General features: G+C 42.2%; 1 protein-coding gene and 1 long non-coding RNA gene across 2 annotated transcripts in view; one reads left to right on the forward strand and one right to left on the reverse strand.

The window, feature by feature from the left end:
• The window catches only part of LOC122736970, a 252,776-nt gene that overhangs the window by 184,356 nt on the left and 46,262 nt on the right, over positions 1 to 22,158 (reverse strand). The window contains exon 2 of the long non-coding RNA XR_006354224.1: positions 4,610 to 4,673. This is a non-coding gene — a long non-coding RNA (uncharacterized LOC122736970). The remainder of the gene's footprint in view (positions 1 to 4,609; positions 4,674 to 22,158) is intronic.
• LOC122736969 (60S acidic ribosomal protein P1-like) lies at positions 534 to 909 on the forward strand. Its single transcript, XM_043979368.1, has one exon. It carries the CDS (start codon positions 534 to 536, stop codon positions 879 to 881), a length of 348 nt encoding a protein of 115 aa, XP_043835303.1. The 3' UTR covers positions 882 to 909.

The raw sequence follows: 22,158 nt of genomic DNA on the forward strand, positions 1-22,158 counted from the left end.
TATGATCATATGTATAATTTAAAAAAAAAACACTTTCTTTCCAAGAATTATGATTCTAAATACTATGATTCTATCAATGACATTAAAACTAACAATATTAGCAGCTCCATGATGACTTCTAGGTTTTGCTTTCCTACATGGGTGGTAGGATTGACAAATTTTTTAAATTTTTAATTGCTAGTCAATGGTATCATGGAAAGCACATTGAATATGGAGTTAGAAGACCTGGGTTTGAATCTTAACTCTTCTATTCATTACCTATATGACCCTAGCCAAGTCATTTCCCTCTGAAGCTTCATTTTCCTCATTTGTAGATTTGAGGGTATAGCTTCAGTGGATCTTCTAGGTCCCTACCAACTTTAAAATACTACAAAGCTCCCCCCTGCAAAAAAAAAAAATACTACACTTTCTCTTCAGTTGTCTGTAAGGTGCTTGGTTCTTCTTCGGAAGCTAAGGCCATGTTGGGGTGAACACTCACTTCAGGCAGCGGCTAGCATCACTACAAACAAATCTCTCCTCATCTATCTCCCGAAATGGCCGTCTCTGAGCTCGCTTGCATCTACTCTGATCTCATCCTCCACGACGATGAGGTTACGGTCACGGAGGATAAAATGAATGCCCTCATTAAAGCCGCAGGTGTAAATGTCTTACCGTTCTGGCCTGGATTATTTGCAAAGGCCCTGAACAATGTAAACATTGCTAGTCTCATCTGCAATGTAGGAGTTGGTGGACCTGCCCCAGCAGCTGGTGGTGCTGCCCCTGCTGGAGGTGCTGCTCCTGCTAGCACAGCTGCCCCAGCTGAGGAGAAGAAGAAAGAGGAAGCAAAAAAAGAAGAGTCCGAGGAGTCTGATGATGACATGGGCTTTGGTCTGTTTGACTAAATATATTTTTTGAAACATTAAATAAAAAGCTTAACTAAAAAAACAATACTACAAAGCTATCACTTTTTTTCAGCTTCCCTCACCCCCTGAAAAACAGCAGCCTAAAGAAAAGCTCCAGCTTTGGGGATGGAGAGGCCCCGGTTCACCTTAAAAACAACCACCACCCAACAACAACATATATTAAGCATTTACTTGTGCTGAGAGAGGATCATAATACATAACCATGCATATGTGCATTAGCGAGGTGTAAAACAAAGTGCTGTGTGAGGGGAAAACTGGAGGAGGAGGAGGTGGCAGTTGGGTTGGGTTTTAAAGAATAGGATTCAACAGGCAAAGAGGAAAAGAGGGAAGTTGGGATGGGAACAAAGGTTCAAAGACACAGGAAATGTTTGGGGAACAGAATCGTTCGGTTGGGGCGTATTCTGTGTACATGAAGGAAAGGAACATGAGGTACCATTAGCAGGAGAGAACAGCACCAGAACGTCTCTTCACCAATCAGCAGAACAATCTGAACTCTACTCAGGAGGCCACAGGGAACCACTAAATATTTTGGAGCAAAGAAAAGACACGGAGACATCCCAGAGTAAGGCTATAGCCTAGCACTGATGTGCTGACTACTTTCCATAAGACCACTTACCAGGGGAAGTTCATGAGCACAGCCCAGCAGGCGGGCAGTCCTGTAAGGGGCTGAGGCAACCGGCTGTTACCTTTTTAATAGTCAAAAGGCGGGAAAGAACATCTATGACTTCTAGTGGCTGTTTGCCGGGTGGTTGTTCACAACCAAGGAAGGCAGACACTGGGCCAGGGTCGTTTTCATGCCCTCTCTGCTTCCTTCATCCAACAAACCATCTGGTTGTAGCAATAGGGTTGAGGAGGTTGGAGACCAAGCGGTCCATAGATGAGGTGGGCAAATCTCCTTGAATTTCTGGTTCCTCCCACTCCATTCAACCAACCAGTCAACCAGAATTTAGCAAGCACTTTCTATGCGGCAGGCACTGTACTAGGCATTGGAGACAGAAGTACAATGAATGAAAAAATCCTGACTTTCCAAAAGCTTACATTCAAATGTGGGAAACAACAAGTACACACACACACATACACACAGATGTATATGTATACATATCTATGTATATGTGTATATATGTTTGTATTTGTATGCATTTGGCATACATATTAAGTGAATACATATAAACATATACAAGGCAGCTATGTCAGTGGCACCATAGTACAGAGCACTGGGTGCTCAAATTCAGCTTCAGAGACTTCCTAGCTGTGTGACCCTGGGCAAGTCATTTTACCTCCCTTTTCCTCGCTTTCTTCAACGGTCAAATAGGGACAATAACAGCACCTAGCTCACCAAGTTGTTATGAGGAGCAAATGAGAATATTTGTGAGATGCTTGGCAGATATTAAAGAGCTCTGCAGTAAGTGCCTGCTGTATTATTATAACAAATAATTAAAGTAGTGACCCACCGGGTGGTTTGGGAGGGAGGTTCCAGCCCTTCAGAATCTCTGGTGGAGAACGGGAGGCTAACAGTTGTCCAATGGAGAGGCCTTCTTCCTGTTCTTTGCCCATGCCCTCCATGGCTTCTCAGCTTCCTGCCTCCATATCCATTCCCCTTCCTCCTCTTCACCCAGTCCTTGTGCCCTAAACCAGGCTTATCACTTAGTAAGTGCTTCATAAATGCTTTTTCCTTCTTTCCTTTTTCATTAATCCTTCCCTGAACACGATCAAGAGACTTGAAGAGGGAGCTCTTTCAATCAACCAGAATTTATTTAGGGCCTACAGTGTGCTGTTATGCACAAAGACCACAATGCAACGGTGCCTGCCCTCAAGGAGATAGCATGTGCTTAAGCACACACAGAAGAAATACAAAGTAATCAACCAGCAGCTGGGGATTGGAAAGACCTGGTGGAGAAGGCAGCTCTGAGCCAAGCTGAGGGAGCCAGGGAGTCAGAGAGGCTGAGGAGCAGACATTTCCCCCTGCGATCTTCACAATAACCCTTCAGGTATTTACATGCCCATTTTACAGGTCAGAAAGCTGAGATTCAGAGGCCCATGCTCTTCATGGTAAGGAGTCAGAGCCCAGGTCTTCTGGGCTCCAAGGCCCTTCCCCATCTCCCTAGAGCTGAGGTGGGTAAGACAGTAGGGGATGGAGATATCAGCTGGGCACAGCTACAAAACAATGTAGCTTAGCTCACCCAGTATTTACTAGGCTCCCACAGTGTACAGATCACTGGGCTGGCCACAGAGAGGGTTTAGAAAAGGCCTGGTTATTTATACTCATGGATCTCCCAACTCTAGCAGGGAGACAACTAAAGGATGTAATTTTTTTTTTTTAAGAATGTAATTTTTTCACCCAGACCTGTGATTTCACTAGTGCAGGACCTCTAGTTAGGGAAACTCCCTCAAGTCAGCAACTCCATGCAAGTCAGCACCTGCTCTGAAACCTACCATTGGTACAGACTTGCCTGGGGCACCGAAAGTTTTCTTGGCTTGCCCAGAACAGCCAATATGTGTCAGAGGCTGAGCATGAACTCGGGACTTTCTGGCTCCAAGGCTGGAGCTCTAACCACTGTGCAACACTGCTTCTCCATGGCATGCATGCACACGCACGTGTGCACAGAGACAGAGGCAACTAAACTACATGGAGAGAGGCAGTAAATCCGTCAGAGGTGCAAGACAAGGAGCTTTGTGGGCTGTCATGGGAAGAAAGGTCATTCTGACTAGGCAGGGGAGAGGGAGTCATCGAAGACTTCCCCGAGGAAACTCCTGAGTTGGCTTCAACAGCTAGGGTAGGAACTCAAATTCAAACAGGGGAAGGAAGATATTCAGTAAACTAGAGAACACAATGCCAGCAAAGGCCCAGAGGTGAGAAAGCCTGGGATGTTGAAGGAAGAATAGTGCGTTTTAGTGCTAGCAGGAGTGAGATTAGGTTAGAAAGACAGGGAGGTGCCAATTTGTGCAGACCCTTGAGCACCAGCCCAAGAAGTTCTAACATGACTTGGGAGGCAAAAGGGAGCCACTGCAGATTTTTTTTGGCAGGGAAATGAGGGTTAAGTGACTTGTCCAGTGTAAGCATCAAGTGTCTGAGGCCGGTTTTGAACTCAGGTCCTCCTGAATCCAGGGCTGGTGCTTTATCCACTGCGCCACCTAGCTGCCCCAACCACCACTGCATTTTTTAAAGCAGAAATGACAGGACCAGATCTTAACACACTAAAATCCTCTACATGAATGGATCTGTGATATCATCCATGTAGGACCTCCCTCCAGCAGTGCAGATCACAAGCCATCCAGGCCGTCTCTCCCTGCAGGATTCTTTTCCCCATTCTTCTGCCAAGAAGATCCACCCAACATGCTAGAGGCCACCCTTGAGGTCTTCTGGGAGCCCCTGCATTTTGTAACTACCACTGGTTGGTAGACTGCATTAGTCTACTATTAGAATATAAGCTCCTTGAAAGTAGGGATTCTTCTATTCTTCATTTCCTTAAAGCCTTACATGTCCGACTCATAAATGCCTGTTAATTGATTAAAGGTGAAGGTCAGGTTCCACTTCCATATCCCAGTACGGATACCTCTCCTGAGGACCACCTGTACAGTGCTCTGGTTGACCATCTATTACCTCTCATTCTATAAAGGATGTGCCCCCAACTTACTGCCTTAAAGTCTGTGAATACTATGCAAATTGACTTCTGTATGGGAGGAGAAAAGAAAATCAAAATGCTCACCTGTTCACTATCTTTGAGGCTTCTCAGCACCAAGTTGTACTTGACCAAATGAAGTTGGAGCGTCCTAAAAGATAAAAGAATTGGTAACTAAGATTTTGGCCATACGTGTTAAGCAGGACCATGACCCAGAAATTCCACATACATACACACATAATAAAGGTCTAGCATGTTAAAAGACATCCATTGTTTTCTAAGCAATGAGGAAAAGAAAAAAAAGTAATGATCCTCAAAGTGTAGGTGTGTCTTATTTCAGGAAACTCCAGTTACAAAAACCAATTTATCAAGAAAATTGGAAGAAATAAAAGAAAATTGAATGGGGTGATTTTTTTGCTTTCCAAAGGTAAACCTTTTAATTAGGTACATAAAACAACACTGACAAAATACTGAGGCTCACAACAAAGCTCCTGCTACCTGTGAGAGGGCACAAGAGAATCCCAGAAATCTATGGGATAAAAACTTTTGGTTTATATATATTGAATATGAGGAGACAAAAGAAAGTCACAGTTCACACATCAACATGGCTTTTTGGTTACCAAGTGTTCTATATACCAGGTTTCATCTGATCACCAAAAGTCTTTTGAGGCAGGCAATGGAAGCTTGAAAATATTAAGAAATAATAGCAATCCAGGCGCAGTGGATAGAGCACTGGCCCTGGATTCAGAAGGACCCGAGTTCAAATCCAGCCTCAGACACCTGACACTTACTAGCTGTGTGACCCTGGGCAAGTCACTTAACCCCCGTTGCCCTGCCCCGCCCAAAGAAATAATAGCAATTCACATTCCTCTAATACTTTGTAAATAATAACCCTGTGAAGAAGGTGGGGAAAGGGTTATCATGCCCATTTCACAGAAAATGAAACTGACATTCAGGTTTTGAGTGATTTGCCCAGTCACCTAGGTAGTAACATAACAGCCTGCTCTGAACCTAGGTTTTCCAGCTCCAAGGCCAGTACTCTTCCCACTGTGCCATACATACTTGCTCCCTAAGGCCAATGTTTTTCCCACCATGATCCCCTGTCACTTGGGACATTCACATGGAGTTATCCAGTAGGCAGCTCGGGATGTACAAGTGGTCCTCAGGAGAGGCATCTGCACAGGGATATGGAAGTGGAAACTGACCTTCAACTTTAAACAATTAGCAGGCATTTACGAGTCAAACACCGTGCAAGGCTTTAAGGACATGAAGAATAAAGGAGTCCCAACTTTCAAAGAGCAGACAAAGCCGTCTACCAAGAGAAATGTCTTGGGAGGCAGACGGCAAGTTCCCCGTCACTGGATGTACTCAACAACCTGTTGAGAAAGTTGTGATGGGGCTTTGTGACTAAGGCTTGGATTAGGTGACTTCTAGGGCCTTGTCCTGCCCTTACAATCTGTGATCCTCCACCAGTTTTCAAGCTATTCAAGTGACACAATGGAATGGGTGTTGAAATGCAGTGCTAACTTGTGCCTGCAGATGGCGCCCTCGATATAGGAAAACATTACCTGGCCACTTACAAAGCCTTCCATCTGAAGAGATAATGTGGTGCATTTTAACGTTAGCTATGCAAAGACAGACAAATATTCTCAGTGATTAGTCACTGGTGGCATTAAGGGTGACTCCTGTTCCCTGCCTTGGCAGGGGAAGCCAAGGAAGGGACATGAGCACTGGGTAACTGGTCATGAGCACATTGACAGCTTTTCCCAGGATGGCAGCCTACAGCAGGGAGGTCAGATGGAGGGGCTGGCAGAGCAGAAGCTGAAAATAGTAAGGATGAAATGGCAGCGGCCACCTCTCGAGGGTAAACAAGTGTTTAAGACACTTTCTCTCACTCTTCTTTGTATACTCTCAGTGGTTTTTTCTGGTGGTCCTGATGGTACTTGCTAAGAATAGAATTCAACCCTAGATAAAATGGCCTTGGTGGTTAGAGGTGGCAACATCCACACCTCCTACACCATAGCTGGATACATGACACAACATATGGGCAGGCTGGGCAGCCCACCCCTCTTCCTGCCAATGACTTTCAAACTTCAATGTCCAGAGCATTGGTTGAAAATACCAGAGCAGTTCTAGAAACCCCAGACCATGATAAAATCAATGCCAACAGTATGTCTTGAATCCTGGGGTTGTGAGATTCCTAACAGGGCTCTATGTCGTGTTGTGTTTGGAGGACCAGTGACACCATGGGGGGAAAAAGCCTGTGCAAAGTCAGAATGTCAGCACCAGCCAATCCCATGAGATACTTCCAATAAAGCTTTGCTCTTTTGTTCAACATTCTTGAAGGGAAGTGCATTTCTACCAACTTGACAGAGGTGCTCTAAGGAATGCACTTTTTATACCCTAAAGCTCTATAGAAAGGTGAACTTTTTTCTCTCTGGAGAAGAAAAGACCCACAGGGGACAATAATATTTCTATGGCCTATCTCACAGCACTGTAACAAAAGCACTCAGCAGATCTTGATTTTTGTTTTGTTTTGGGTTTTTTGGTGAGACAATTAGTGTTAAGTGACTTGTCCAGGGTCACATAGCTAGTAAGTGTCAAGTGTCTGAGGCCGGATTTGAACTCAAGTCCTCCTGAATACAGGGTCAGTGCTTTATCCACTGCACCACCTAGCTGCCCCATAGCAAATCTTAACACACCATACAAATGGGAATTTTTGCCCAGACAGAGATAAAAATTACATAGAAGGTTTGCTATTTGTAGCAGGGTTCCAAGTCAAAGAAAGGGATTTCAGAGCCATCCAAGTGATCAAAAAACTAAAATTGGTGAGGGGGGTTTTCTGGCACATTCCATATGGATGTCAAAGGCACTTATGTCTCAGTCATCTTTGACTACTCTCTTCCACTTCTTGGCCACATCATATCCATTCCATTCCTCCTTCGAAATGTCTCTTCCTCTCCATTCATACAATCATCACCCTGTACTTCAAACAATCAATGGGGAGACTAAAAAGGTAGGAAGGAGGGAGAGGGGGAGGGAGGGAGGGAGAGAGGGAGAGGGAGAGGGAGAGGGAGAGGGAGAGGGAGAGGGAGAGGGAGAGGGAGAGGGAGAGGGAGAGGGAGAGGGAGAGGGAGGGGGAGAGAGAGAGAGAGAGAGAGAGAGAGAGAGAGAGAGAGAGAGAGAGAGAGAGAGAGAGAGAGAGGAGAAAAGAGAGAAAGGAGGAGAGAGAAAGGAGGAGAGAGTGCGCTTCAGTCTTCCAGGAATTGAGGACAACCATTATCAAAGTAGAGCCAGGAGATGGTGTGTGAGGAACAACAAAGAGGAGCACATCACTAGACTGGAGAGTATGGGAAGGGAGGGAAAGTAGAAGACTGAAAACATAGAAAGGGGCCAGGTGATGATGAGCTTTAAATATCAAGTGGAGGAATTTATATTTGTTCCTAGAAGCAATAGGGAGCTACTGGAGTTTATTGAGTAAAAGGAAGCAACGGGGTCAGACCTGTGCTTTAGGAAAATTACTTTGTCAATCTGTGGCAAATTGATTGGCCTGGGGGGGAGACTTAAAAATTTGTAACAAGCATTTATTAAGCACCTACTATGTGCCAGACATAATGCTAAGTACTTTACAAATACCTCATTTGATCCTCACAACAACTCTATAAGGTAGGTGCTATTATTATCTCCAATTTTACAGATGAGGTATCTGAGGCAGATAGAGATTAAGTGATTTACCCAGGGTCACACAGCTAATAGGTGAAGATTTAAACTCAGGTCTTCCTGACTCCGACTGAAAAGTTACTGTAATAGTGCAGATGAGAGGTGATAAGGACCTGACCTAGGGTAGCGGCTGTATGAATGGAAAGACAGGAACAAATCCAAGAGAAAAATAAATGACAAGATTTAGCAACTGATTGGACACTTGGAATGACGAGAATGAGGGTGGGCCTGAGGTTGTGAGCCTGGGTGACTGGAAGGATGGCAGTGTCTTCAACACTAAAAGAGAACTGGACGAGAGGATAGATTTGGAGAGAAAGATACTGAGCTTTGTTTTGGACATGTTGTGTTTGAAATGTCTCTAGAACATCCGATCCAAAATGTCCACTAGGCACTTGGTGAAGCATGGGGTGAAGCTCGGAAGAGAAACTATTCAACAAGCAATCAGGAAACAATTATTAAGTATCTGCTATGTGCTAGGCCCTGTGCTAAGATACAAAAAGAGGGTGCAGCTAGATGGCGCAGTGGATAGAGCACCGGCCCTGGATTCAGGAGTACCTGAGTTCAAATCCGGCCTCAGACACTTAACACTTACTAGCTGTGTGACCCTGGGCAAGTCACTTAACCCCAATTGCCTCACTAAAAAAAACAAACAAAAAGATACAAAAAGAGGCAAAAAATGGGGAAAACAACAAGCAAACAAATATATCCCAACTAGCTATGTACAGGATAAATAGAGAACAACCGAAAGAATGGCCCTGGGATTAAAAGGGGGTGGGAAAGGCTTTCTGTAGAAGATAGGATTTTTATTGGGACTTAAAGTCAGGGAAGCTAGCAGCCAGAGATGATGGCAGAGGGCACTCATGGGAGGCAGCCAGAGCAAATGCCTGGACCCAAGAGATGGAGTGTCTTGTGCATGGAACAACGAAGGAGGCCAGTGTCACTGGATCAAAGCGTGAGGTGTAAGAAGAGTGTGTGTGGGGGGGGTAGGAATGCCAAACCGAGATTCTGCATTTGATCCTGGAGGTGATGGGGAGCCCCTGACTGACATGGCCCCACCTGTGCTTTAGGAAAATCACTGAGGCAGAGAGAGGTTTAGTGACTTGCCCAGGGACATAAGGCCAGTAACTGTCTAGGACAGAGTTGAAAATCAGGTCTTCCAAAGGTTCAGCGCTCTATCCATTGTGCTAAATATTTATATTTATAGTTTAACCTCATAACAATAATAGGCTGCATCTTACCAGGGAGTACATAACAGAAAACCTCCCAAGATTTGTCAAATCTGATGACTATTACTTGCTGATGATTCACTTGAGAAAAAAAAAGATACTAGCTATGAGAACCCTGAGTACAACATTCTCATGTCCCAACTTGGAGCATTTTCAAAGGCTATCCCTCACGCCTAGAACACTCCCTGCACCACCCCCCACCCCACCTTCTTGTTTCTCCCTCTTGGCTTCCTTCAAGGCTCAGCTGAAGTGATTTCAATCTTAGTGACTTCTTCCTGAGATGAACTCTAATTTCTCCTGTCTATATTATTTATATAGAGTTGTTTGCATGTCATCTCCCCTATTAGACTGTGAGCTCCTTGAAAGCAGGAATTGGTTTTTCGCCTGTCTTTGTATCCCCAGAGCTTAATCCATTGCTTGATACATAGTAAGTACTTAATAAATATTTGTTGACTACCAGAAGGAACCCAGAAAACATTGCCAAAGATCTTGAAGTCTCGGGCAAAAAAATGAAGTCCACAGAAGCACAGGTGGTATTTTCTTCACTGCTGCCCATAGAAGGGAAGGGATAGAGAAGAGAAGACTTGTTTATTTGGGAAGTGAACAGCTGGCTATGAAGATGGTATATGAGAATGGGATTGGGATTCCTGTACTCTAGCTTAAAATATAATAGTGCCAACCTCCTGGCTACAGATAGAGTGCACCCAAGAGGAAGAATTTATTTGCCTGCTATCTTGCAAGTCTAATCAAAAGGGTATACAATGAAAAGGATAGGGGAAGCAAAAAATGCCTATGTCTGTCTATCTACCAAGCTAGCTACCACAGAGAGCAGCTACAGTGAAGGAAAGACTCACCATTCAAATACCCAGAAGCGCACAGACAACAAAATGCCAGAAAAGAGTCAAAAGGGAAACTGGGCATGTCTATACACAAAAACTGACAGGGAGATGATACCCAAACTACGTAAGGAGAAAGTAAGAAAGCCCCTAGCTGTCCCTATTCAATCAATCCATAAGCATTTATTAAGTTCCTACTGTGTGTGCCAGGTATTATGCTAGTTGCTGGGGATACAGATACAAAGAATGAGACTATCCCTGCTCTCAATGCACGACAATGTAGTGAGGTTTTCCTAGGAGTCTGGCTGAGAGATGAAGGAGACATCTAGGATGAGAACTAGAGGGGTAGATAGACTCTAGAAAAGGATCTGAAGTATGGTAGACACCTAGACATATGTAAAGTCTATAGGGAAGGAGCCAGTTAGGGAGAAATTGATGATTGGAGAAGAGGGGGAATGAGTGAGGGGTCAGTCTGCTAGAGAGGTGAAAAAAGCGGGGATCAAGGGTACATGTAGAGGGGCAGGCCTTGGCAAGAAGAAAATGTAGGGATGACATCGAGGGCTTTTGAAATAAAAAGGAGCCCAGACAACAGAAATCCAAGGAAGATCAATAAATACAGCATTCCAGGAAGGCACAGGTAATTTTAAAAATTACCCCAAGAAAAAAAGAAAAAGACCCTAGAAATCATCTAATCCCAGAATTATAAAATCATACAATTTTCAGAGCTAGAAGGGACATTAGGATGTGGCGTGTCAGAACTGGGGGTGGGAAGGAGCTTAACTATAGAATATGCCGGCTGAACAGAATTTTAAAATCCATTTCAATATAAACATCTATTAGGGGGTTAATGATGCAAAGATAAAAGCCAGGTATATTCTCCTGGGGATAAACAACATGTCCACAGATAAGTAGATACAAAATAATTTGGGGAGAGGTAGCAGGAAGGCACCCAGGGAATCCTACTCCAGTAGGAGACGGCTGAGTTTTAAAGGGTGCTAGGAAATCCAAGAAGACAGTCAAGACAGAAGGAACATTCCAGGAAGGGGGAGCAGCCTGTGCAAAGGCCCAGAGTTGGGAGATGGGATGTTGTGTCTGGTGAACAGCAGGAGGCCCATTTGGCTGGAATGTGGAGCATGTGAGGGGAGAAATGTAAAATTAGTCTGGAAAGATAAGTTGGAGCCAGCTTGGGAAGGGTGTTAAATGTCAGAGTGGTAGCATGGAGAGAGGAGTTTGTCCCTTTATCCAACAGGCACTAGGGAGCCAAAGTAGCTTCTTAAGCAAAGTTCCATGGTCAGACAATCTATTTGGTAACTACATGGTAGATTGATTGGAGAGGGGAGAAACTGGATGCAGGGACACCAGTTAGGAAGCTACTGCACTTCTATAGGTGAGAGGTGATGACAAGGTAGGATTCAGCTGATGTCATGGAGGTAGAATCAATGAGAGTTGGCAACTGATGGGACAGGGGAGTAAAGAGTCCAAAATGACTCCAAAGTTGCCTGTCTGGCTCACTGGAAGAATGGTGGTGCTCTCAACCTAAATAGGAAAGCTAGGAGGAGGGTTAGGGGAAACTCCAGTGATGTCTCTGCCATCTGAACAGGAAAGAGTCCTTTCCTGATTCCCTGGGTGTCCCCCACCCCACCCCCCACAAATCATTTTGTGTCTGCTTTATCTGTGGGCCTGTTGTTCACCCCCAGGAGAATGTGCACAGCTCCTGGGGGGCCATTTCTGTCTTCATAAAATCTTACACTGAACTGAATTTGAAGGCTCCTTCCCGCTGTCACAGTCTATGGTGAAGCTGCCCCCAACTCAGAAGGATCACTTCACTTCTGTTAGTCTTGGTCCCCCCTTACCCCCAGCTTGGTCCTGTCTCCTCGAAACCCATGTTCCCAGAGCAGCCTGCTCTGCCTCGGCTTCATAATACCTATATTTATGATTCTGCAGTCTGTCTCATGGCAACAGTTCAGAAAATACAGATGCTGTGAGCTCATGAGATGGCAAGTAAGTGTTACTCCCGTCTCCTAGCGAAACTCCCTGTTTACACAGAACCTTTAATCATTAACATAAGGTCGGCTAGGATGGAGGGCAGGCAATCCACATGCAGGGGCAGCCTGAGCTAAAATGCAAGCACCATTCTATGGCTTTGTCGAGGCCTTGTGTCAAAAGACCTGGGTTCAAGTCCCAGCTCCCCCACTTATTAACCATGTAACTGACAGCAAGTTGTTTAACGTAGCTGAGCCTCAGCCTCCTTATTTGTAACATGAGAATAAAATTACTTGCCCTATGAATTCACAGGGTGGTTTATAAGCAAAATATTCTGGAACAATAAAGCACCATAGAAATGAGTTGTTGTTATTCTCAACTACATTAATGTGGCTTCCTCGTCCTCTTGGGGAAGGGAGAGTGAGCCCCTGTTCTCAGAGGTCAATATCAAAAGATGAGGTAGGAATCCAACTTTAAAAAAAGAAATTGATTTGATGACTCCAGGGGGCAAGAAATATTCTATCTTTAGAACAAAACAAATACTCCTGATTAGGATAGCCACTTAAAAGGAAAGAAGTTTTCAATAGAACCTCAAGCAGAAGGTGGGTCAACTAACAAGCTACAAAAGAAAAAACACAGAATGTGTTTGGCACAGAATGTCAAAGCTGGGAAGAACCTTAAGAGATCCTTACTTGACAGAGGAAAAAAAATTAAAGCATAGAGGAGGGGAAGGGACTTGCCTAAGGTCATATAGCAAGTTAAAAGTAGAGCCAAACCTCCCAAGTGGGACTTGTGACCAAGCCAGTCAGCAACCTGTTAGAGTGCCACCAGGACCCTCCCGATCAGCTCCAACCCTCCCTTCTACAAACCCAAGCGCTAAGCTCAAGATAATAATAGTAATACAGCCATGCTCAGGACTCTCACCTCTTGGGGTCCTGGGTGCTCAGTCACTGCGTGGCCAACGTTGTACTCCTGGGACACTGTATTTTCTAAAGCATTGTCCTACAAATTCACTCAGGGCTCTCTCAAGAACCTTACCAGGTAGGTAGACTGGAGAGTTCTCTCTAAACATCCCTTCTATCTATAGGTATGATGGTCCCCCATTGAGAAGGAAGGAAGCTTGAGCAAACCACTGCACCTTTGTGCCCCTTGGGACTTAGACTGAGGTTCGAAGGTCCCGGATTTACCACTCTGATCTCATTGTCCCTTCCAGCTCAGACCTCCCACAGTCTAAGGTCTCCTGTGACTCTGACCTCATGTCCCTAACCCTTTCAGCCCTGATTTCAGTGATTCTGCCTCACCGCTTATCAATACTTACAAATTATACAAGTTAAAATTAACCTCCGAGCCTAACCCTCTTTCACACTTCCCTATTTCTGCTGAGAGCACCACCAACCTTCCAGTGGCATGGGTTCAAAGCCTCACTCTCTCTTCACTCCCTCATCTCCCTCACCCCACATATTCAATTACTAGCAGATCTTGCTGCCTCCACAACATCTTTCCTCTCCACTTTTCCTCACAACTGTGGCCTTAGCTCAGACCTTCATCACCTCTGGCCTAGACCATTGCTACACTAATCTCTTAAATGGTCTCTCCGGTCTCTAACCTGCTTTCCCCACAGCTGCCAAAGGAATGAATCTTCCTTAAGGGCAGGCCTGACTTTCACCACTTCCCTACTCAATAAACTGCAGTGGTTCCCTCTTTCCTCTAGGATAAAAGACAAACTGCCCTGTTTAGTTCCTAAAGCCTTTTACCACTTGGACCCAGCACCTGACCTTTCCAGCCTCATTACCACTGCTCTCCTGCCCACATATTATGGTCTCAGCCAGCCTGCCTTCATGCCCTTACTCACCCACAGGATTCCATCTCTGTCTCCATGCCTTAGCACCAGCCATCTTCCAGGCTCCTTCAAGACTCAGCTCAAATATTACCTTGTAAATGAAGCTTTTTCTGATTCCCTAACTACCCTTCCACCTTAAACTTTTTATTCTGTATGTATTTATTTGCATAAGTAAATACAATATTTTAAAGATGTTGTCTCCTGCCAAAAGACTATAAAGCTCTCTGAGGGCAGGAACTATTTCATTTTGACTTCAGATCTTCAATGTCTGGCATAAACGTTTGTCAATTGACTGAATGGATATAAACTAACTTATATTTTGTCATGATCTCATCTCCATTTTATAAATCAGGAAACTTCATCCATTTACAAAACAATGGACCAGAGCCTCCCTATAATTAATACTGACCCTAGCTGGAACAGAGCTTTCAGAAGGCTTTTATATACTGATACTGAGACGTTATGCTACTGTGCAAATTCACACAACAGGATCTCATTACACAGAATTGTCCAGATGGGTTCAACATTTTAGAAATGCTATTAAGAGGGGGCAGCTAGGTAGCAGGGGGCAGCTAGGTAGCACAGTGGATAAAGCACCGGCCTTGGATTCAGGAGTACCTGAGTTCAAATCTGACCTCAGACACTTACTAGCTGTGTGACCTTGGGCAAGTCACTTAACCCCCATTGCCCCGCAAAAAAAAAAAAAAAAAAGAAATGCTATTAAGGGGGCAGCTAGGTGGTGCAGTGGATAAAGTACAGGCCCTGGATTCAAGAGGACCTGAGTTCAAATCCACCTTATACACTTGACAGTTACTAGCTGTGCAACTCTCACTGCCCTGCCAAAAAAAAAAATTTTATTAAAATGTTCATATACCACCTCTGATACTTATTATTCATGTGACCATAAACAAGTCACTTAGCCATCCTGAGTCACTTCATCTCTCAGCCTCAGTTTCCTCATTTGCAAAGTATAGATAATACACTAGATATCTCACAAATTTGTTATGAGGGTCAAATGAAAATGTATGGTATTTAATAAGTTGTAAGCATTATATAAATGTCAACCATTATTTCCCCAACTCCTCCTTAGAGGTATACTGAAATGTCACATTCACAAAAATCAGGAACCCCCCCCCCCCAAATTACTGGCATACCTGCTTTCACCAAGGGTAAAAATTCCACTTAATAGAAGAGAAAAAGGCAAACTGTCACAATAAATCACTCCTGCCTCTAGGAAAAAAAACAAAACCAAAAAACCAACCCACAACAGGCCTCATTCTGGCCACTAAACAAATTGTGCCCCAGGCACCCCATTCATCTCTAACAGAATTCATTTCCCTATTTGCTACATGAGCTCTCCGAAGCTCAGAACATTCAGACAGAATTGGTTTTGTGCATTCATAGACTTTAGAGCAGAATGGAACCTTCAAGATCATACATTCTAACACCCCCATTTACAATTAAGGAAACTGAGGCTCCGAAAGGCTGAGGTTCTCTGCCATGAAATCCAGGGCTCTTCCCACTACACCATCCAGCTTTAATGTGATCACAACTTCAGCCATGTCATCAAAGACAAGGTTTGTCTTCATTTTTTCCAGCCCAACTCCTAAAGCTCAGAAATACACCAGCTTCTGAGGATCACCTCACATAGACATGCCATCAAGTTGTACCCACCACAACTGTACCCAGGCAGCTTAGACACATAATAACATAAGCAACCAATTGGGTGTTTAAAAATTTTTTCTTTTTTATAATAATTTAATTATCAACAAACATTTCTCTATGCAAAGAACAAAAAACAACTATTTTAACCACTCTAGAAATCAATCAAAATACAAGATAATATCCTATAACATGTGACCAAATTTGGGGCATATAAAAGGTTTATAATAGATCTTTTTAGAGACCTGAGAGACACAGTAGGGAAACAAAGCTCCAAAGCTGAGTTAAGGTTAGGTTCTGAGGCAGGGAATAGTGATGGGCTGGGTACAGGTGATGCAGTAATTACTGTGAAGTCTGGTTATAATAACATTAATGTCATGGAGTGACTGTGGTTCTGTTATTTGGTGCTTGCCTAATGCTATACAATGTGACAGTATCACAAAATAAATGAGAGCCAGGTCAACCCACAGGCTTAATGCCAAGATCAGGCTTGATAAGCATGCTCCAATAGCCAGTTTTCAAAATTATGATAAGTTTCTCTTCCAAGTTAATTTCTCTGAGGAGAGATCTCAGGCTGACCTGGATAAAAAGTGATTGCTGGCTTGGATTCCCTGAGGTAAGTGTTCTCCAGTAACTAACAGTAACCTACATTAAAATGGAGATTTTTCTACACTGGACTGCCATTGTTGGCAAAGAAAATAAGAGGTGGCATTTGATATTCTCTTCCTTTATTTGCTTTTTTAAAAATTATTTCATTTTTAATTTATGGAATAAAACAAACATTTCTGTAACAGTATAATAAAAAAGGTGATTGCACATGAAACTGTAAATCTACTATGCAAAACTTGCTATTCCTTTCAAATATACAACAAAATTATCATGTAAATCAATTCACAATTCCACCAACAGAATTAGTGTGAATTATCTGATTTTTATTTTTATTTTTTAGGGCAATGAGGGTTAAGTGACTTGCCCAGGGTCACACAGCTAGTAAGTGTGTCAAGTGTCTGAGGCCAAATTTGAACTGAGATCCTCCTGAATCCACTGCACCACCTAGCTGCCCCCTAATTATCTGCTTTTTAAGCAGCACTTCTCTTTCCATTTTAAGACATTATCATTGGGGGAGTTAAGAGGCTAAGAACAAGCAGCCTCCAGTTTGCCAACAGGTTCTTTGGGAAGCCCTGTGAGTACAGGGCTAGGACTTCTAAGTTCCCTGTCCTACCAATGCCTTTTTTTGAGGACCCTGGACAAGTCCTTCGTCCCATCTAGGCTTGTTTCCCTATCTATAAAATGGGATTTGCCTTGAGAATTTCAAAGGTCCATCCCACACAGCCCTGACATTTTGTACTCTAAGATCCTTTATCCAAAGCCTGGATGATGATTTTCCAGAAATCACCTATCTCGGCGATATCGTTAAGGTAGTGCCCAGGATGAAACATAATCCTCGAGTTGTGGTGGGGGACCAGGACAAAGTGCAGGCAGAACATCACTAATCTGGTACAAATAGAGAAGGTAATCACCAAAATAGCTCACTTAAAAATATCCTGATTTTAAATATGAAGAAACTTGAAGGGACACGTGGTTTGCCTAAGGTTTTGTGACCAGTACACAGCAGAGCTGGGGATCATTCTTCCCTTCCCTCCAGCCTTTCCTTTGACTGCTTCACATAACTGAGCTCAGGAGAATATTCAAAGAGAAACAGAAGATTTGTGACTAATTTGTCCAAAAGACCTCTATCCCCTTACCAACCCCTCCACGCCTTAGGAAACAGTTCTCATGAAGTGCTAGGGCAAAAACCATTCATTTGGCTGCCAAGTTGGTTATGAGCCTCTTAGATCTTTGTGAAGCTGGTTTTTTAACTGTATGTCCTACAGACACGCAGTCCATCTCCAGGCCAGTCAAAGCCTTTCCATCTGGTAAACCAAGCTTGTGCTCTGTTGGCAGGACCTTCAAGAACTGAAGGTCATGGCCACTCAAGGGGAAGACTTTAATGGATAATTCTAATCTGCCAATTTTTCAAGTGAGGAGAAAGGTTAGGGGAAAAGTTGAAACTAAGGTCTTGCAATGACACTTCCTTATATTAGATGTCTTCACATTTTGTCCTCTGTTAATTAGGATGAAGAATAAAGAATTAACTGCATTGGAAGCTCCTTATAACCAATCACAGATGTTGCTACAGGGACATCACAATGTCATAGAACTGCAACAGACTTCCAAGGGCATTGATCCAACCCATATCTGAACAAGAATCCTTCATTATAAGGAGGTTTAGTTGGTCACAGAATATCAGAGCTGAAAGGGCATTTAGAACACAAAACAGTAAAAATAACTTCCAGGGGCAGCTAGATGGCGCAGTGGATAAAGCAGTGGCCCTGGAGTCAGGAATACCTGAGTTCAAATCCGGCCTCAGATACTTAACACTTACTAGCTGTGTGACCCTGGGCAAGTCACTTGACCCCAATTGCCTCACTAAAACAAAACGAAACAAAACAAAAACCCTTCCATTTCTATAGCACTTTGAAGTTTACAAAATATTTTCTTCAAAACAATCTGTGAGACAAAGAGTACAAGGACTACGGTTTCTATTCTACAGCTAATCACCACAAGGCTTTGGGAGGTAGAATATCTTGTCTAAGGTCACAAAGCTATTCAGTATTGAAATAACATCTTTGAATCGCTTTCATTTCTTTTCTCTTCTTTCTTTTCTTTCTTTCTTTTTTTTGGGGGGGGGTGTGTGTGTGAGGCAGTGAGGGTTAAGTGACTTGCCCAGGGTCACACAGCTAGTAAAGTGTCAAGTGTCTGAGACCAAATTTGAACTCAGGTCCTCCTGAATCCAGGGCCAGTGCTTTACCCACTGCACCACCTAGCTACCCCTATCACTTTCATTTCAAAGGCAGCTTCCCATCATGACCCCCAAGAATTTCATGACTTTAGAGGATATTTTCCTATTGTCTCCTTATCCTTACAAGGTACTTTTTGCATGAAATACAAAATCTGTGCTTTAAAAGAACCTTCTCCCTTTTTCTTCCTTTAGTTATAGTCTTTAGCCATCAATTATCCTCACAACAACAATATAAATGTCACAAACCAAGAACTGACTTAAAGCTAACAAAGACAGGAGAGTTTATGAAGCAGAGATCCTGTTTGGTGGCAAGCTTCCCCATACTATAAATATGTAACAAATAATCCAGTATAAGGCCCTCATTTTTCACATGAGAATGTGAAAGGTGACTTGAAAGGAATAAAGATGAAGAGACTTGCCCAGGGTCACACTTCCAGTTAATGGCAGAATATATGGTAGACTGTACCTCTTCTTTCTCCAAGTATGGTATTCTTCCTACCTCTTACACCCCCCAAAAAGACAGAATGAGAATCTGCAAATGTTCTTTTCCAAGGTAGCCACTCATGTAATTTCAGTTAATATGCTATTAGATGGACTCTCTAAGCTAAGTACAGGGGGGAAATGAGGTTTTTTTTCCTCGTTTTCATTTTTATAATAGTATCACTTATGCTTTAGAATCATAGAATGTCATTGCCAGAAGAGAATTTTTTAAAAACAGAGAATATCAGAGCTGTAATGAAGTTTCAGAGCTAAAAGAAGCATTAAAGAGCATCTAATTAAATCTCAAAATCAAAAAAATTACAGAATTTCAGAGCTGGAAGGAACCTCATTGACCATCTAATCCAACATTTTCCTGAAAAAGAATTCCCTCTATCCTATGTTAGACAAATGCCTTATTACATGCCAACAAAACTTAAAACTTAAAAAAACTGGATAAATATTTATAGAAATTTATACCCTTGTTAATAGAACAAAAAATAGATAATTTAGATAATCTAATCTCAGAAAAGAGAGCTATAAACAAATTCCCAAAAGAAAAAAACTCAGAACCAAATGGATGAACATATAAATTCTTTCAAACATTCAAATAACATTTAATTCTGATACTACATAAAGTATTTGCTAGTACAATAAAAGAAGGGATGCTATCAAATTCCTTCTATGATACAAATATGATCTTAATACCCAAACAAGGGAGAGACAAAGCAGAGAAAGAAAATATAGACCAATATTCCTAATGAATACTGGTACAAAAATATTAAATAAAATATTAGGGGAAAGGCTATAGCAACATGTTAACAATATCATATACTATAACCAAGGTTGGATTTAAACTAAGCATATAAGCTTGGTTCAATATTAGGAAAATTATAAACATAAAATATCACATTAATAGAAGAAACAATGAAAATTACTATATAACTAGATTATATTACTATATTACTATATAACTAGATGTAGAAAAAAAGTTGACAAAATACATCACCTATTTCCATTAGAAACTCTAAAAATCACTGGAATAAATGGGGCTTTCCTTAATATGATAAATAATAGCTATTTAAAACCAAAAGTCAGCATTATATGTAATAGAAAAATATTTAGGGGAAAAGCAAGAATATTCATTATCGAAAAAAAAATGCACAAGAAGGTAGGCTAGCTATACCAAATCTGAAGCTTTACTATAAAGCGGCAGTCATCAAAACTATTTGGTACTGGCTAAGAAATAGAGTGGTGGATCAATGGAATAAGTTAAGCACAGGAGACATAGGTAGTAAATTACTTTAGTAATGTACTTTTTGATAAACTCAAAGATTCTAGCTTCTGGGATAGGAACTCAGTATTTGACAAAAACTGTTAGAAAAACTGGAAGATAATATGGCAGAAACTAGGCATAGACCAACATCTTACACCTTATACTAAAATAACATCAAAATGGGTATGTGGGGGGCAGCTAGGTAGCGCAGTGGATAAAGCACCAGCCCTGGATTCAGGAGTACCTGAGTTCAAATCCAGCCTCAGACACTTGACACTTACTAGCTGTGTGACCATGGGCAAGTCACTTAACCCCAATTGCCCAGCCAAAAAAAAAAAAAAAATGGGTACATGATTTAGACATAAAAGGTGATGCTATAGGTAAATTAGGAGAGGAAGGAATTACCTCTCAGATTTATGGAAAGGAGAGCAGTTTATGACCAAACAAGAGATAGAAGATAATATGAAATGCAAAATGGATGATTTTGATTACATTAAATTAAAAAGGTTTTATACAAACAGAAGTAATGCATCCAAAATTAGAAGGGAAGCAGAAAGCTGGGAAACAATTTTTATAGCCAGTATTTCTGATAAAGGCCTCATTTCTTTTTTTTTCTTTCTTTTTTTTTTTTTTTTAGGTAGTTCATCCTTTTTTTTTTTTTTTTGGTGGGGCAGTGAGGGTTAAGTGACTTGCCCAGGGTCACACAGCTAGTAAATGTCAAGTGTCTGAGGCCGGATTTGAACTCAGGTCCTCCTGAATCCAGGGCTGGTGCTTTATCCACTGTGCCACCTAGCTGCCCCCCTCATTTCTAAAATATATCGAGAACTAAATCAAATTTATAAGAATTCAAGTCACTCCCCAATTGAGAAATGGTCAAAGGATATGAACAGGCAGTTTTCTGATGAAGAAATCAAAGTTATCTATTGCCATATGAAAAAATGCTCTAAATCACTATTGATTGGAGAAATGCAAATTAAAACAATTCTGAAGTACCACCTGCCACCTATCAGATTGGCTAATATGACAAAAAAGGAAAATAATAAATGTTGAAGAAGCTGTGGGAAAATTGGAATACTAATGCATTCTTGGTGGAGCTGTGAACTGATCCAACCATTCTGGAGAGCAATTTGGAACTATGCCCAAAGGGCTATAAAGCTGTGCATACCCTTTGACCCAGCAATACCACTATTGGGTTTTTTCCCAAAGAAATCATAAAAAAGGGGAAAGGACTCACATGTACAAAAAAATTTATAGCTGCTTTTTGTGGTAGCAAGGAATTGGAAATTAAGGGGATGCCCATCAATTGGGGAATGGCTGAACAAGTTGTGGTATATGAATGTAATGGAATACTATTGTGCTGTAAGAAATGATGAGCAGGCTGATTTCAGAGAAACCTGGAAGGACTTACATAAACTGATGCTGAGTGAGATGAGCAGAACTAGGAGAACATTGTACACAGTACCAACAACATTGTGTGTTGATCAACTGTGATAGACTTGACTCTTCTCAGCAATACAATGGTCCAAGATAGTTCCAAAGGACTCATGATGGAAAATGCTCTCCAAATCCAGAAAAAAAGAACTATGGAATCTAGATGCAGATTAAACCATACTATTTCTTTTTTGAGGTTTTTCCTTTTTGCTCTGATTCTTCTTTCACAGCATGACTAATACAGAAATATGTTTTATGTGATTGTACATATATAACCTATATCAGATTGCTTGCTTTCTTGGGGAGGGAGTGGGGGGTAGGGGGTAGGGAGGGGAGAGAGGGA

The sequence above is a fragment of the Dromiciops gliroides genome, chromosome 1 (genome assembly GCF_019393635.1).
Source record: "Dromiciops gliroides isolate mDroGli1 chromosome 1, mDroGli1.pri, whole genome shotgun sequence".
NCBI lineage: Eukaryota > Metazoa > Chordata > Mammalia > Microbiotheria > Microbiotheriidae > Dromiciops > Dromiciops gliroides.

Excerpts from the sequence above, each read along its gene's own strand:
- LOC122736969 (XM_043979368.1), top strand. The coding sequence starts at position 534 with ATGGCCGTCTCTGAGCTCGCTTGCATCTACTCTGATCTCATCCTCCAC.